Consider the following 14,315-nt stretch of genomic DNA (forward strand, 5'->3'; position numbering starts at 1 on the left):
GAAGGCCAAGCTGAGTGGGATGACCCTCCAAACCAATGAGCTGGCGAAGGAGAATACAAATTTGAAGTCTGAGGTGGCAGTGCTTCATGAGCACATGGACAAGGTGAAGGAAGAGGCTATTGAGGAGTACCAAGTGTCCCAACCCTATTTCAATGAAATAGGGGTTTACTATGGGGACGGCTTCGAGGACTTCCGTAAGCAAGCTGTCCTCATGTTCCCAGATTTGGATTTCTCTCAGATCCAGATCAAGTTTACTGCCCCGACGACTCCAGCTGCCGAGCCCATTCCCAACGATGCGAAGATTGATGATGAGTTGCTAGTGACGGCAAACCTATTAATGAGGTCAACGACCCCAAAGGTCCCATCAATCAGCTAATCGACACCTCTGCCAATCCTTGAAAGATTTTTTTTGCATTATTTTTCTAGTTCTTTGGTTTGTAATTTAAGAACAATGGTGGTGCCATGTTTTAGACATAAGTTACTTTTTGCCTTTAGTTTGGGTTGATGTTTATACTTTTCAGCAACTTTATAAAGCTTTCTGTTTACCTCATAATTTTTCTTTTGCATTTTATACAAGTGTTCATGTTCGTTGGTTTTCCTTATATCACATCAGTGTTTATTTAATCGTCAGTTTGAAGGGTTTATCTTAATGTTGGGCACTTAGAGGGCTATGATTCATTGGTTTCTTCACCCCTACCCTCCTTTCTTTGAGTTTTTGGTTTACCTTTTGGGTAGGGTTTTGAGTTTTGATAAGGATCAAGAGCACGAGGGCTTCCTTGATTGTATGTCCATCCCTTAGGTAGGACTTAGGGTTTGATCAGGTGCGCAAAGGCATCCTTGATTGTCTATCCATTCCTTAGGTAGGACTTAGGATTTGATCAGGTGCATGAGGACATCCTTGATTATCAGTTTGCCATTTAAGTAGGGCTTCACTTTCTATTAAGTCTTTCTTCATTGTAGATAATAATAATTCCATTTGAAAAAAAACAAAATAAAAATGTTGATAACTTGTTGTTTGATCAACCAAAAAACTGGTCTGTCAACTACTTAAACAAAAACTTAGAGAAAAGCGATAACATAAGCGATAACACAAGCTGTTGCTGGTGCACTACTAATAGCATCTTTTAAGGTGCTCAGCATTCCAAGGATGGTGCAGCCTTTGCACATCAAGCGCTCCCAAGTAGTAGGTACCCTTCCTATTGTAACCAATTATTTTGTATGGACCTTCCTAGTTGGGTCCTAACTTCCCTTGCGTGGGATCTTTGATGGCCATGGTCACTTTCCTTAAGAAGAGGTCCCCGATGCTGAAGTGTCGAGGCTTCACCTTGGCATTATAGTGTTTAGCCATGAGGTTTTGGTATCAGGTCATTTGTTGTTCAACAACCGCCCTTACCTCATCCAACAAATCCAAGTGCAGACGAATCCCCTCTTCGTTCTTCCCTTCCTCATGGTGGGCTATCTTGTAGGTTGCTATTCCCACCTTTGCGGGGATGACAGCCTCACTCCCGAATGCTAGACGAAACAATGTTTCTCCTATAGGTGTTCAAGCGGTTGTTCTATACGCCCATAAGGTGCTTGGTAGCTCATCTAGCCATATCCCCTTTGCCCTATCAAGCCGAGTCTTGATCAGTTTAAGCAAGGATCAGTTTGTAACCTCAACTTGTCCATTAGCCTACGAGTGGGTGAGTGAAGAGTAATGGTTTTTGATCCCCAATTGCTTGCAAAAGTCTCTAATGCATCGTTGTCAAACTATTTGCCATTGTCAGAGACGAGGAACCTAGGAATCTTGAATTGGCAGATGATGCTCTTCCAGACGAAGCTATGGACATTTTTCTCCATGATGGTTGCTAGTGGTTCTACTTCTACCCATTTGGTGAAGTAGTCGATCCCAACAACAAGGAACTTAAGTTGTTGTATTGCCATCAAAAAGGGTCCTATGATGTCCAATCCCCATTGAGCGAAAGGCCATTGGGTGTTTATCGGGGTGAGTGGTTCTAATAATTGCCTTACGACATTACTGAAGCGTTGGCACTTGTCACATGCCTTCACATAGGATTGGGCATCCTTCTACATTGTAGGCCAATAGTACCCTGCTCGTATGAGCTTATGGACCAATGATCACGCCCTTGAGTGGTTTCTACACACCCCTAATGGACTTCTCTCATGACATAGTCCGCTTCGCCGGGGATCAAACACTTTAGGTATGGTCGGGAGAAGCCTCTCTTGTATAACACATTCACTATCAACACAAGGCGTACTGCCTAGACCTTCAGTCATTTGGCTTCATCGTGGTTCTCAAGAAGTGTCCCATTCTTGAGGTAGGGAATGATTGGAGTCGTCCAATCAACACCCTTTGGTATCATTTGTATCTCCAATTCCTCAATGGCGGGGGATTACCGAATGAAGAATAGGACCTGTTGACCGACCATCATGTGTTCTGTAGATGCGACTTTGGCCAATCGATCAGCATGCTCATTTTCTTCCTTTAGGACTTGTATGAATTCTACCACAAATGCTTTACTCGTCCGTCTCTTAATAAGGTTAAGATGCTTTTTCATGCGTTATCCCTTGGCTTTGTAATCCTCATTGATATGTCCAATGACAACCTAAGAGTCGCTATGAAGGACGAGTGATGAAACCCCAACTGCTTTGACCAAATCGAGCCCTGTGAGGATGGCTTCGTATTTGGCCTCATTATTCGTCGTTAGGAATTGGAGTCGGACGGCACATTCGAGGATGTCCCCTTCGGGGGATTGAAGGACCACCCTAATTCCTCTAGCATGTTTGTTGGATGACCCGTTCATTTGAACCTTCCAAGGGGTTGCCTGCCAGTTGTTGATTTCGCCCATCATAACTTCTATGATGAAGTCAGCTAAGGTGTTAGAACATATGTATTTCACTTGTTAAGAACATATGTCATGATTTTATGTAATTGGCTTATCCTTTGACAAAACGCACTTTACTTGTATTTGGGTAGATTTAGGATGTGTTTAAATAGTTCAAGAAACCTTGTTTCAAGATCAAGTATTGAAGCCTTCAAGTTTGTTCAAGAAAACAAGTTCAGAGTGCAAAATCATTAAAGCTCGACAGTTGCCTTGACAGCTGCATCTATCGAGCTTAAGGAAGCTGTTCTACATTCGGTGCTCGACACCTGGTCAACAGCTGCTCGACACTTACTATTTGTCGAGGTTTAAGATTTTTAGAATTCCAATATGATTTTCTTGGGATCTGTGAATTTGTCTTTAGGCTTTCTTTTCTCTTAACCCTAGACATATAAAAGGATCAGTTTAAGGGCCGTCAAAGAGTTCACAAGTTTTCAGCAAACTCTGTTCAAGCAAATTGTGACCGGAGACAAAGTTCTTGCCCTAGTTCATCTCTTTCTCTTGAAGAAGTTGCTGTGTATGTGCACCGTAGGGTTTTGTGACCAAGCATCTTCTTGATCTTCATCGTGTGGATGAACTGAAGAACTTTGCAACCAACAACCTTCTTAGTTGGTGATTGAAGTCACGTACTGGGATCTGCGCAATTGGTTAGTCACGTACTTGGGAGTCGTGCATCGAAAGGGGAACTGTCACTACAGAACAAGTCCAATTGGGTATTGGGATAAGGGTTCAACTGTAGGTTGGTAAGGTACTTAGATTCCTTTCTCGTAACTGCTTGTTGTGATAATAATGGAGTTTCAGGAGTAGTGACCTGAAAATCACCCGGTGGAGTTTTTGCCGTTAGGTTTTCCCCATTCGTAAACAAATCACCGTGTTATTTATTTTCCGCTGCATAATTAGTTTATTGGTGATTTGTTTGTGCTACCACGCGTTTGCATGATAAATTGATTAATTAATAACTTGGCTAATTAATTAATTAATTTCTATCACAAGGGGTCATTCAGTTTGTGGCCTATCATAAGGCTTGGGCCTTGATCGCGGTCCTTGGGCAGTAGTGTATGCTGAACTCACTCAGCCTTATTGCCTACAATACCAATCGTCCAGCAACCTCCAGATTATCCATTGTTCTTTGGAGGGGTTCGTCTGTTTGAACCACTATGGTGTGTGCTTGTAAGTATGGCCTAAGCTTGCGGGCTACTGTGACCAAAGCGAAGGCTAACTTTTCCTTTGGGGGATATCTCTTTTCTGCTCCCTTTAGTGCTTTGTTGGTGTAGTACATGGGTAATTGCACGCGTTCTTCCTCTCAGATCATAGCTGAACTAACGGCTGTAGGGGATACGGCCAAGTATAGGAAAAGCTTTTCATCGGGTTTGGATGGACTTAGAAGCGGTGGGGATGCTAGGTATGCCTTCAATTCTTCGAATGCCTTCTGACATTCGTTGGTCCATTCAAAAGCTTTCTTCAGGATTCTGAAGAATGGCAAGCATTTGTCCGTTGCCCATAAGACAAATCTGTTGAGTGCCACGGCTCTTTCGTTTAGGCTTTGTACCTCTTTGAAATTCTTCAGGGGGCTCATCTCTAGGATTGCTTGGATCTTATCAAGGTTAGCTTTGACACCCTATTGGGATACCATGAAGCCAAGAAACTTTCCCGATGATACCCCAAACACACATTTGCTGGGATTGAGCTTCATTCCATAAAGGTGAAAATTTTCGAATGTCTCCCTAAGATCATTCAGGTGGTGATCCTCTTCTTTGCTCTTCACTAACATGTCATCCACGTATACCTCTACATTCCGTCCAATCTGTCGGATGAACGTCTTATTTACAAGCCTTTGGTACGTTGGCCTCGCATTCTTCAATCCGAATAGCATATCCTTGTAGCAAAAAAGGCCTTGGCTTGTGACGAATGACGTCTTCTCTTGGTCAGACTCCTCAAGCTCGATCTGGTTGTAACTAGAGAAAGCATCCATGAAGCTCAATAACTAGTGTCCAGCCGTTGAGTCTACAAGGAGGTCGATCCGTGGGAAGGGGTAGCTATCCTTTGGACAGGCTTTGTTTAGGTCGGTGAAGTCCACACACATTCTCCACTTCCCATTTGCCTTCTTAACCATTACTACGTTGACCAACCATTCGGGGTAGTAGACCTCTCTAATGAAGCCCATGTCCAACAGCTTATGAACTTCTTTGGCTATGGCCTTGTCCCTTTCTTATGCAAAGATCCTCTTTCTTTGTCGAACGGGTGGAAAGGATGGGGAGACGTTGAGATGGACCATGATATTTGGATTGATCCTGGGCATGTCCTCATGGCCCTATGCAAAGATGTCCAGGTTGTCCCTTAGGAAAAGGATCAGCCTATTTCGGACTGAAGGGCTGGCTTGCGTGTCGATGCGAGTGATCCGATCTATGTGTTCATTGTCCAGGGAGACAGTTTCTAATCCCTCCATCAGTTCTACATTCACTCATTGCTCCTCGATGTTCATGGTTGTCATTTGTTCAACCATCTCCAACATGACTACACAGCATTCCTGGGCCACCATCTGATCTTTGCGGGCCTCTCCTATCCCACACTCCATAAAGAACTTCAGTAGTAAGTGATACATGGATGTGGATACCTTGCATGCGTTAAACGTCAGTCACTTGATGATGGCATTGTAGGATGATGAGCAATCCACTACCAAGAAGGTGACATCCTTGGTGATTTGTTGAGAATAGATGCCGATGGTGATCGACAACATAACAGATCCGACGAGCATGACCTTTGTTCCGCTGAAACCTACTAGAGGGACGTCTAATGGCAAGACTCGTTCCTTACCAATCCTCATTTATTGGTAGGTTGGATAGTAGAGGATGTCGGCTAAACTTCCATTGTCCATCGAGACTCATCGGGTATTAAAGTCTGCTATGGTCAGATTGATCACCAAGGCATCGTCATGGGGGTGGTGGACTCATCGAGCATCCTCCTCAATGAAGCTGATCACTAGGTCATCCATCCGAGTAAGCTTGGGCAGACGACCGGTGAGCTAGACATTTTGCACCATCTGTAGGTAGGTCTTCCTCAAGGATCTGACCATCGTGCTCCCCCCGACGATCACTCTTATCTCTCCAAGTGGGGCCCTAGGTCATTCCTCAACTCATCAGTTTGGCTCTTGGTCCCTTGGTGGGTTTTCTCCTACTCTTTCTCACCCTATGAACCGTTGCAATTTTCCTTGTCTAATAAGGGCTTCTATCTGTTGCTTTAGGTCATAGCAATTGGAGGTGTCGTGCCCATGGTTGCGGCGGAAGCGACAATACTTATTCCTCGGTCTTTTGTTTGGGTCGCCCTTTAGCTTATCGGGCCACGTCAAGGCGGCGTCGTCTTTAATCTACATTAAGACTTGATCGAGTGGAGCCTTAAGCGGAGTGAAGTTGGCCATTCATCCTAGCGGGGGCCTTGACCTTTGTTCATCCCTTCTATCACTCGTTCGAGCTGGCTTTCTTCCCCTTTCTAGACGAGGATCGTCATGCTTTTCTCACTTCTTCGGCCCTCCCCCCCTAGCGGTCATGGCATCCTCGGCATTCATGTGCCCCCTTGATCATCTTTATGTTTCTCGGGTGAAGTTTTATAGCTTCTTGTACCATTTGTCAATCATGACAAAAAGGGGGAGAAAATGTGGTTTCTTTTTTAAGATTCTACATGTTAGGGGGAGAAATACATGCCTTTGTAAGGGGGAGTTGTTTTTCATCTTGTTAGGGGGAGTGTTTACCTCCTTGTTGTTTTAGGAGCTTCTATTACCTTCTTGTACACCGGTTTTATGACTATTTTTACATACATTGTGCTTATCTTTGATATATATATGATAATGATGTATGTCTTCTTCACCTATCTTTACATGTGTTGTTTCTTCTCTATCTTTATACGCATGTTTCTTTATGTACGCAATCTTTATTTCTATTTCACACATGATACCATGATGAGTTTTGTTTAAGTGTTTCAGAAAGATAAGTTGTGAAAGTCTATCATGCCGTGAACTCTTTTCTTGCAAAGTTTTTCAAGAGTTTGTAGTAGGGATAGATTTATTTTGTAATACAACAAGTGATTATGAGTTAAGTAATTTAAGAATTCTCTCATGATTAGTTGTTTTGTTGTGGTTTTGTCACCGATTGCCAAAGGGGGAGATTGTTAAGGACATATTTTATGTAATTGGCTAATCTTTTGACAAAAATGCACTTTACTTATAATTGGATAGATCTAGGATGGGCTTAGTACTTCAAGAAACAAGAGTTCAAGTCAAGTATTAAAGCCATGAAGATTGGACCAAGAAACAAGTAAAGAAAAGCTGTTCGTTAAAGCTCAACAGATACCTCGACAGAAACAGTGTCTATCGAGATTTAAGAATGAAGCTTGATAGAAGATGAGTTTGGATTTCCCCTTGTCAATTTTTCATGATTGATACACACGAGTGGTCAATTGATTGACGAATCTTACGTATTCACATCTCAAGCTTCACAAGTATTTTATGTGGAAGATGTGAGACATAAAGATTAGGCAGTGGTGGTCAAAATAAAACCTAGGGAGATGTTTAATGTTGGTATTAATGCTTCACATGATAATGATGATGAAGTGGATACCTATCTTGAGAATTTCCCTTACAATATAACTACTGATGATGCATGTGATGATGCAAATGACAACTATGCTTGGGCTCGAGATAATGAAGAAGGAACCATTTATGATACACTGTTGATCAGTGAGGATGAATTGCTTGAACAAGACTTTATCGATGATGAAGAGCTTAGCGATGATGTTTATGAGTCTAATGATGATGAGTCTTAGAGTTTCAAAACCTCTCTCTGGTTAGTTTCTTCTCCTTAAAATTGTTTGAAACTGGTTAGTAGATTTAAAAGCCATTTGTAGTTTTTCTATTTCTAGAAATCTTTCTAGTTGAAGTGGAGCTTTGCTTGATTTTTGGTCTCTCTAATTGGTTTTCATGTATGGTTCTCTTTGTTGAAATTGTTTAGTCACTTGATAATCTCTCTCTCTCTCTCTCTTTGCTTTTGTTTTTGTTTTAAATGAATATTGTCTAATGTTGATTCATGTTTGTAGATTTAGCTCACTAGCCTCTTCTTAAATCTATTTGGTACTTTATTCATAGTTTCATACATTGTATTAGATATAAGCTAATGTGATAATCTCATAGTTTCATACAATTGAACTACAAGAACTTTACTTTTTAAAAGAAGCATATCATTGAACAGCCATAAGGATGCTACAGTACCCTCCTTTAAGCCTAGTTCAGATTGATATCATCACTCCTAAGCAACCATTTAACTTTCATTATCTCCCTAGTACCAAACTTTTGAAGCTAGCCATTAGTTTCTTATGAGATACTATTCTGTAAAGACTTACTAACTATTCAGTTGCTAAAACCTTCACATACTTTATTTTTGTATCAAACATGATTTTTTGTTGATTCTTATTATTGAAATTTGAACCCAAGAATGTTTCCACTAGCTGAATTAATGCTCCTTTTCACTCCTCTAGAGAATTGAATGAATTTAATTAACTAAAACCCCCTGCCCTTAAAAAATGGAACAATGTAGAAATTTGATCATACTAAGAAGTCCAATTCTTTGTCCACAATGATGGCTTATTTGGTGAGTTGGGTCCTCCAAAAGTTTCTCCACATCTAATCCCGTTGCATGTATTAATCCGCAAGTTTAATTTTTTAAATGAACAAGCAAAACATGGTCCATTATGCAATTAGTTGAATTTTACAATATAGCAAAGAGAATAGTTTGAAATTAGTAGGTGAGTTTCTAATAAGTACAAGTAGTAGTCTTACTTGAGAAGCAAAACTAACCACTAGATCAAGAGCATTGGTTTGCTTGCACATGACCCATGGTACTCTTGTTTGGAGATCAATTGCCATTTTAGCTGTCCAACAAACATAAGAGGGCCCTTTCATACATTCTGGCATATTGGCGTGTTAGATGCTAGTGCATTTTGCACAAATTTCTAGAATTTTGTTATTATATTACACCTTGGATCTAAGTTCTTCTAGAACAGGTAAAGAGTGGTGCAAAGTTAAGATATTCGAGGTTTGTGATAGATAAGTTCTCTTAATACATTAGTGTTTTAATCTGTTACAATTTAAGCATCTGGCTTATTTTTCAATTTGACCTTCCTTAGTATTCCTTTGAAGAAAAGTAATGGTAGCATCAATGTATGACATAAGTAACTATTATTTTTATTTTTTGCATGTTTTTAACACACAAGCACTTATATGTTGAAGCCATATCGACCTTGCCTGTTTTCATGTGGAGCATATTTAATACCATAGATTAATTGCACCTTCTACTTCGTTTGTATCTTCTAACTTTTAAATGACTATGTTTTAAGATTGCAAGAGCAGTTGCAAGCTGAAAGAGATCTTAGAGCTGCACTTGAAGTCGGTTTGAGCATGTCTTCTAGACAATTTTCCAATTCACGTGGCATGGATTCTAAAGTTTGTTTAATCTTAAGGTAGTTTTCTTTTCCCATTCATGTTAAATGCTTGTATAACACATGCTTATGACTTCAAACTGATGTGAAGACAAGGGCTGAGCTAGAGGAGATTGCACTTGCCGAAGCAGGCGTGGACTTGGGACTACTGGTTCTTCTTGCAAAAGTGTACCAAGGGCATCTTCTTGCAAAAGTGTTGAAGGATTTGTTTAAATACTTTGGAACTTTGATAACGGTATAGACAATGTTATATGTATTTGATAATATATTTCTATGTTAATATTACGTTAGTTTGGAGACATTTGTGGTGTTGTTAATTAGTTGCATTTGTGGTATTGTGTTAGTAGAGCTAAAACTATTACAGGTTCTTTGTAACAGGTCTGTAAAAAAAATAAATAAAAAAATAAAAAAAAAATAAAATAAAATATAGCGGGGGTCAAAAAGCGCTGCTAAAGGTGCATATATTATGATTTAAATGATGCCCTATAGTGGCATTTTTGTCCGCCGCTAAAGGGTTTACAGATATAGCGGCATTTCCTCCTGCCGCTAAAAGTTCAACGAGTCCGTTTTAATTAGCTCCCTAAAGCTGCGCCTTTTGCCCGCTGCTAAAGGTGGACACCAATAGCAGTGGGCATAACCTGCCGCTAAAAGTCAATTAACACGAATTTTGACCTCATATGGTGGCGATTTCTAACCGTTGCAAAAAACCAAAAACGCCAATAACAGGTGCATTTATAGTGGCCTTTTTGTTATTGCCGCAATAGAGCTATTGTGGTTGCGCAATGCTAGTGGGTAGAACTGCCGCAGTAGCCCTCGTTGCAATAGGCCAAATGGACCTTTAGCGGCGGTTTTTGGGGCTTTTGCGGTGGTTTTGGCCTTCCGCAATAGTCCAGTTTTTTTTTGTAGTGCGAGTGTAACCACAGGCAACCATAATTTGTTTGAAAGTTAACAAAAACTTAGACCATATAATTAGGATAAATTCAAATTCGTATAAATATTATGTTATTTCCTTTAAAATGATTACTTGCAGACCCATATCAAACGTAAAAGGAGAAAGATACCGCAAAAAATTGAAAACTAGCTAGATACATTACTATTTTTGGATAAAGGGACGATTGTCATTTTATTCGTTATCATCTTGTCCACAGTGCTCTCCAGTTGTTCTTAGTTTCCTCTAAAGATCAACTTGCAAATATCTTCACCAAGTCACATCCTAAAGGACGCCTTCATGCTTTGGTTGACAACCTCCAGTTGGTCTCACACCCACCTTGAGTTTGAAGAGGGCTGTTAACGTGTACTAGGCTGTGGGCCTTAGGCCCATCTTGTTTACTTGTATAACACACATATTTGTACTGCACACTCTACTTTTTATATAAAGGCACTCATGTATATTTTATTACTTGAGAAATACAATACATTCATTCAGTATTTCTAACATATATATATATATATATATATAAGTGCAAATGGGTTAGCCTAATATCACTTAATTAATTAAGTCGGTTAGGGATTAGAAATTTTTTTTTTAAATTTTTTGAGAAGAGGCTAGGTACGTATTAGAATTTGAAAGCAAACCAAAAATGAGAGTCTTAAAAAAAGGGAACATTTGATTGCAAGTTATTAACACAACTTTAATAAAGGTTACACAAAGTGGATCCTCAATCCGATCAGATAATTATGGCGTAAGCCTTGTAGCACCATCACGATTTATTTTGACAGTAAATGGCAAATGTTTTATTCTCTTTATATATATTAGTACGTACGTAACTGAAGATTCCGCCATCTTGGACACTTAAAAATTATATAAGGCTTTAATTCCATTGATATCATCTCTGTCCAAACCTTTGGTCACTCCTGGAGAAATGTTAGGCCACATAATAGCCCCCTGAACATTGCTATGTTCGAGCCCAAGAAGGTGCCCAATTTCATGCAAAGCAACAGTCTGCAAGTCAAATTGACCTGGAACAGCTCCCACACTCCATTGTTCATCAGCATCATAATGGAATCTGCCATCAGTTGGAGCAAAAGCATGGGCAAGGACTCCACCAGCTCCATCAAAAGGGTACCCATCTCCATGATTCCTACTTTGGAAACTAATTTTGATATCTGCCTTCGTGTAGTCTTGAGCTCGCGAGAATTTGAAGTGTGTGTTGGCAGCCCATGTTTGAAAAGCTTGTGCAACTGGGCTCATGGCTCCAGTTGGGGTGCCAGGGAGAAATCCATAGGTAAGGCTGTACTTGGAAGCTGGCCATTTCGGATTTCCAGGGAAGAAAGCATAGTGACTAACAGTGTGTAAAGAGCCATGGTTGTGTACGTGTTTTTTATTTTCTGAACGCATCCAATTTGTACCATTGATGATATCAGCCACACCACAACGAGGCATCATCATGTTGGATACTGTTTTGGCATCCAAAGTCCCAGTGGTGTTGAGGTGGAAATTTAGCTGGTAAGTTTTAAGGGCCGACTCTAGGAGTTCATCGAAATCATCATCATTGGCATGGTTTTGCTTTATGGAATGGCTATAATTCAAGTAACCAAATTGTTCAAGGTAACTTTTCAGGACTTTGATGCCTGAGACATTGTCACCCTTGTGACATCCTTGTAGATGCTTGAGAAAATCAAAGGGTGATGATTTCTTGTTATTGGTGTTTCTTGAAGTTCCATGAGAAAGAAGAGGAAGAAGGAGGAGAGTGAATAAAACGAGTGAAAATGCTTTAGAAGCCATATCTGCAAACGTTTGAAACTTAAGCACTTTGTTTAAGTTATGTAGAAGTGTTTTAGTTTCATTGCTATTTATAGATATTATTAACGGGAGGCTTCTTGTGAGATAGTCTCATTATTCTCATGTGACTGCAAGGTTGATTATTCTTCTACCATGATGGTATGACTTTTACTAGCAAGATATGAGATTGAGAAGCGGCCTAGTGCTAGAAGTGGGCGGCCACTTGTAGACTCGAGGTCTAGGGGCCGAGATTGAGAAGTGGCCTAGAGCTAGAAGTGGGCGGCCACTTGTAGACTCGAGGTCTAGGGGCCCTTTTTTGCCGAATTTCTACAACTTTTAAATTAATGCCACATACCTAACTGTAGAATTTGAGATTTATAATTTGTTGTGATGATAAATTGTGATTTGTGAATAATCATTTTTATGTAAGCTCACTGATCACTATAGAAACCACAATTCGTTATACCTAATCACAAATTACCAATTAAATATTTTAAAATTTTATTATGTAGAGTGACTTTTGGAAAACTTTTTCAGAGCCATCAACAATTCAATAACTTTAAAGTTTCCTTCAATAAAAATATATATGTCCCTTCTTCCCCGAGCGAATTTACTAATAATAGTAGGTCTTTTATTGAAAACATTATTGCATGATTTCCTATTTTGCCAAAATGTTAAATGGTAACTGGGTTCAAATAAAATTATTTAAGACCATAATAAAAAGAAAGCCAAATTATTAAATATTCGTTTAGGGAAAAAGCTTAGCTACAAACTTGGTTGTAACCAATAACTACAACTCCAATACTCCACTCAATATTTTTTTTATTGAAAATGAATTTTGAGAAATTCATCATTGGATTGCATTTTTTTTAATATATACTCTATACTTACAAAATTTTTAGAAAAAAAAAAATCAATAGCTATTTCTCAATTAAATATTTAAATTTCAAGTTTTTATAGTTTAAAATTATGAATAAAAAGTAAGTTTATGGATTGAATATTAAATTTAGAGAGGTGCTACGTCCGCAACATTTTTACAACATTTTCACAACAAATTATAAGTGGTTAGTTGTTATTAGTTCAAATTTAAACCTAACACTAAGATTACTTTTTTGCCCTCAACAATAACAACTAATAACAACTTGTCACTTAGAATTTGCTATAAAAATATTGCAGACATATCATTCCTCTTAAATTTATTTTATAGAAAAGATCGAATAGTAAATAACAAGAGTCAAATGCGTATCATGTATGTTATACTTAAGGGAAAAAATTAGGTACAGTACTTAGATGCTGTTTCTTAGGTTCCCCTCTTAAGATTCTGTCATGTGGATTTTTTCTCATGGGAAGGAAGTGTATTTTTTAGTTAAGTAGTCAAATGACTAAATCTTAAGAAGGGAATCTAAGAAATAATACCTAAGTTTTATCCTATACTTAATTATGGTTATTGGTCATAATTAACTTTGACCGGAATAATTTCCACTAAAATATGACTTTTGGGTTGTGTAGTGTAAAGTTGTAATTTACAACTAGTTTATGTTGGCTTTAATTTCGTGTCAAATTTGATTGTAATTTTGTTCAATCTTATGTACCCTATATTTTATGTGGGATTTATTTGTAAGGGTTGTGTGTGTGAGAGAGTGTGTGAAGATTCAAGGCAATTGAAGACTAAAACTGTTTTAGCGGGTATCTCGCGAGTAAGCTTCCCGCGAAGTGAAGCATGTTCCTTGCACATGACTGGAATGCGAAGAGTCAGGACAGGATGGAGACAGCTGATTTTCACGGATGTCTAGCGGGTAAGGCCTTCCCGTGAGATACCCGCGAAACATTTTGTTTTGCTGAATTGTTATATCTAATACACACTTTCTATACCCACACTATATATATCCCCATTACTCATATATGTTGAGGAATGCTTCTGAGAGAAAACCCTAGCCACTATCCTTGAGAGTTAGAGATTGTTATACCCACATTTCTCTACACAATCTATTGTGGTTTTTCCTCAACTCCTACCTCTCCATTTTCATATCCTTGAGAGGTTAATAGTCCAAACACTTACCACACCCTTTCAAAGTGTCAAGTGAGGTTTTGGCGCTGCTGGAAAGCATTAGAAGAAGCCAAGCTTTAGCAGATGCAATCGGGCGTATTGCGGGATCTGGAGAGCTAGACAAGACACGGTTCCGAGAAACCTTGTTGGAGTAGGAGCTTGGAGGGCTTAGGTGCATTGG

At 39.3% G+C, this 14,315-nt stretch overlaps 1 protein-coding gene across 1 annotated transcript; it reads right to left on the reverse strand.

Moving 5' to 3' along the window:
• Positions 1-10,946: 10,946 nt before the first annotated feature.
• On the reverse strand, positions 10,947-12,116 carry LOC115995348 (metalloendoproteinase 2-MMP-like). Its single transcript, XM_031119872.1, has one exon. The coding sequence runs from the start codon at positions 12,088-12,090 to the stop codon at positions 11,158-11,160; it is 933 nt and encodes a 310-aa protein (XP_030975732.1). The 5' UTR covers positions 12,091-12,116; the 3' UTR covers positions 10,947-11,157.
• Between the last annotated feature and the right edge of the window lie 2,199 nt (positions 12,117-14,315).

This window comes from Quercus lobata, chromosome 6 (genome assembly GCF_001633185.2).
Source record: "Quercus lobata isolate SW786 chromosome 6, ValleyOak3.0 Primary Assembly, whole genome shotgun sequence".
NCBI lineage: Eukaryota > Viridiplantae > Streptophyta > Magnoliopsida > Fagales > Fagaceae > Quercus > Quercus lobata.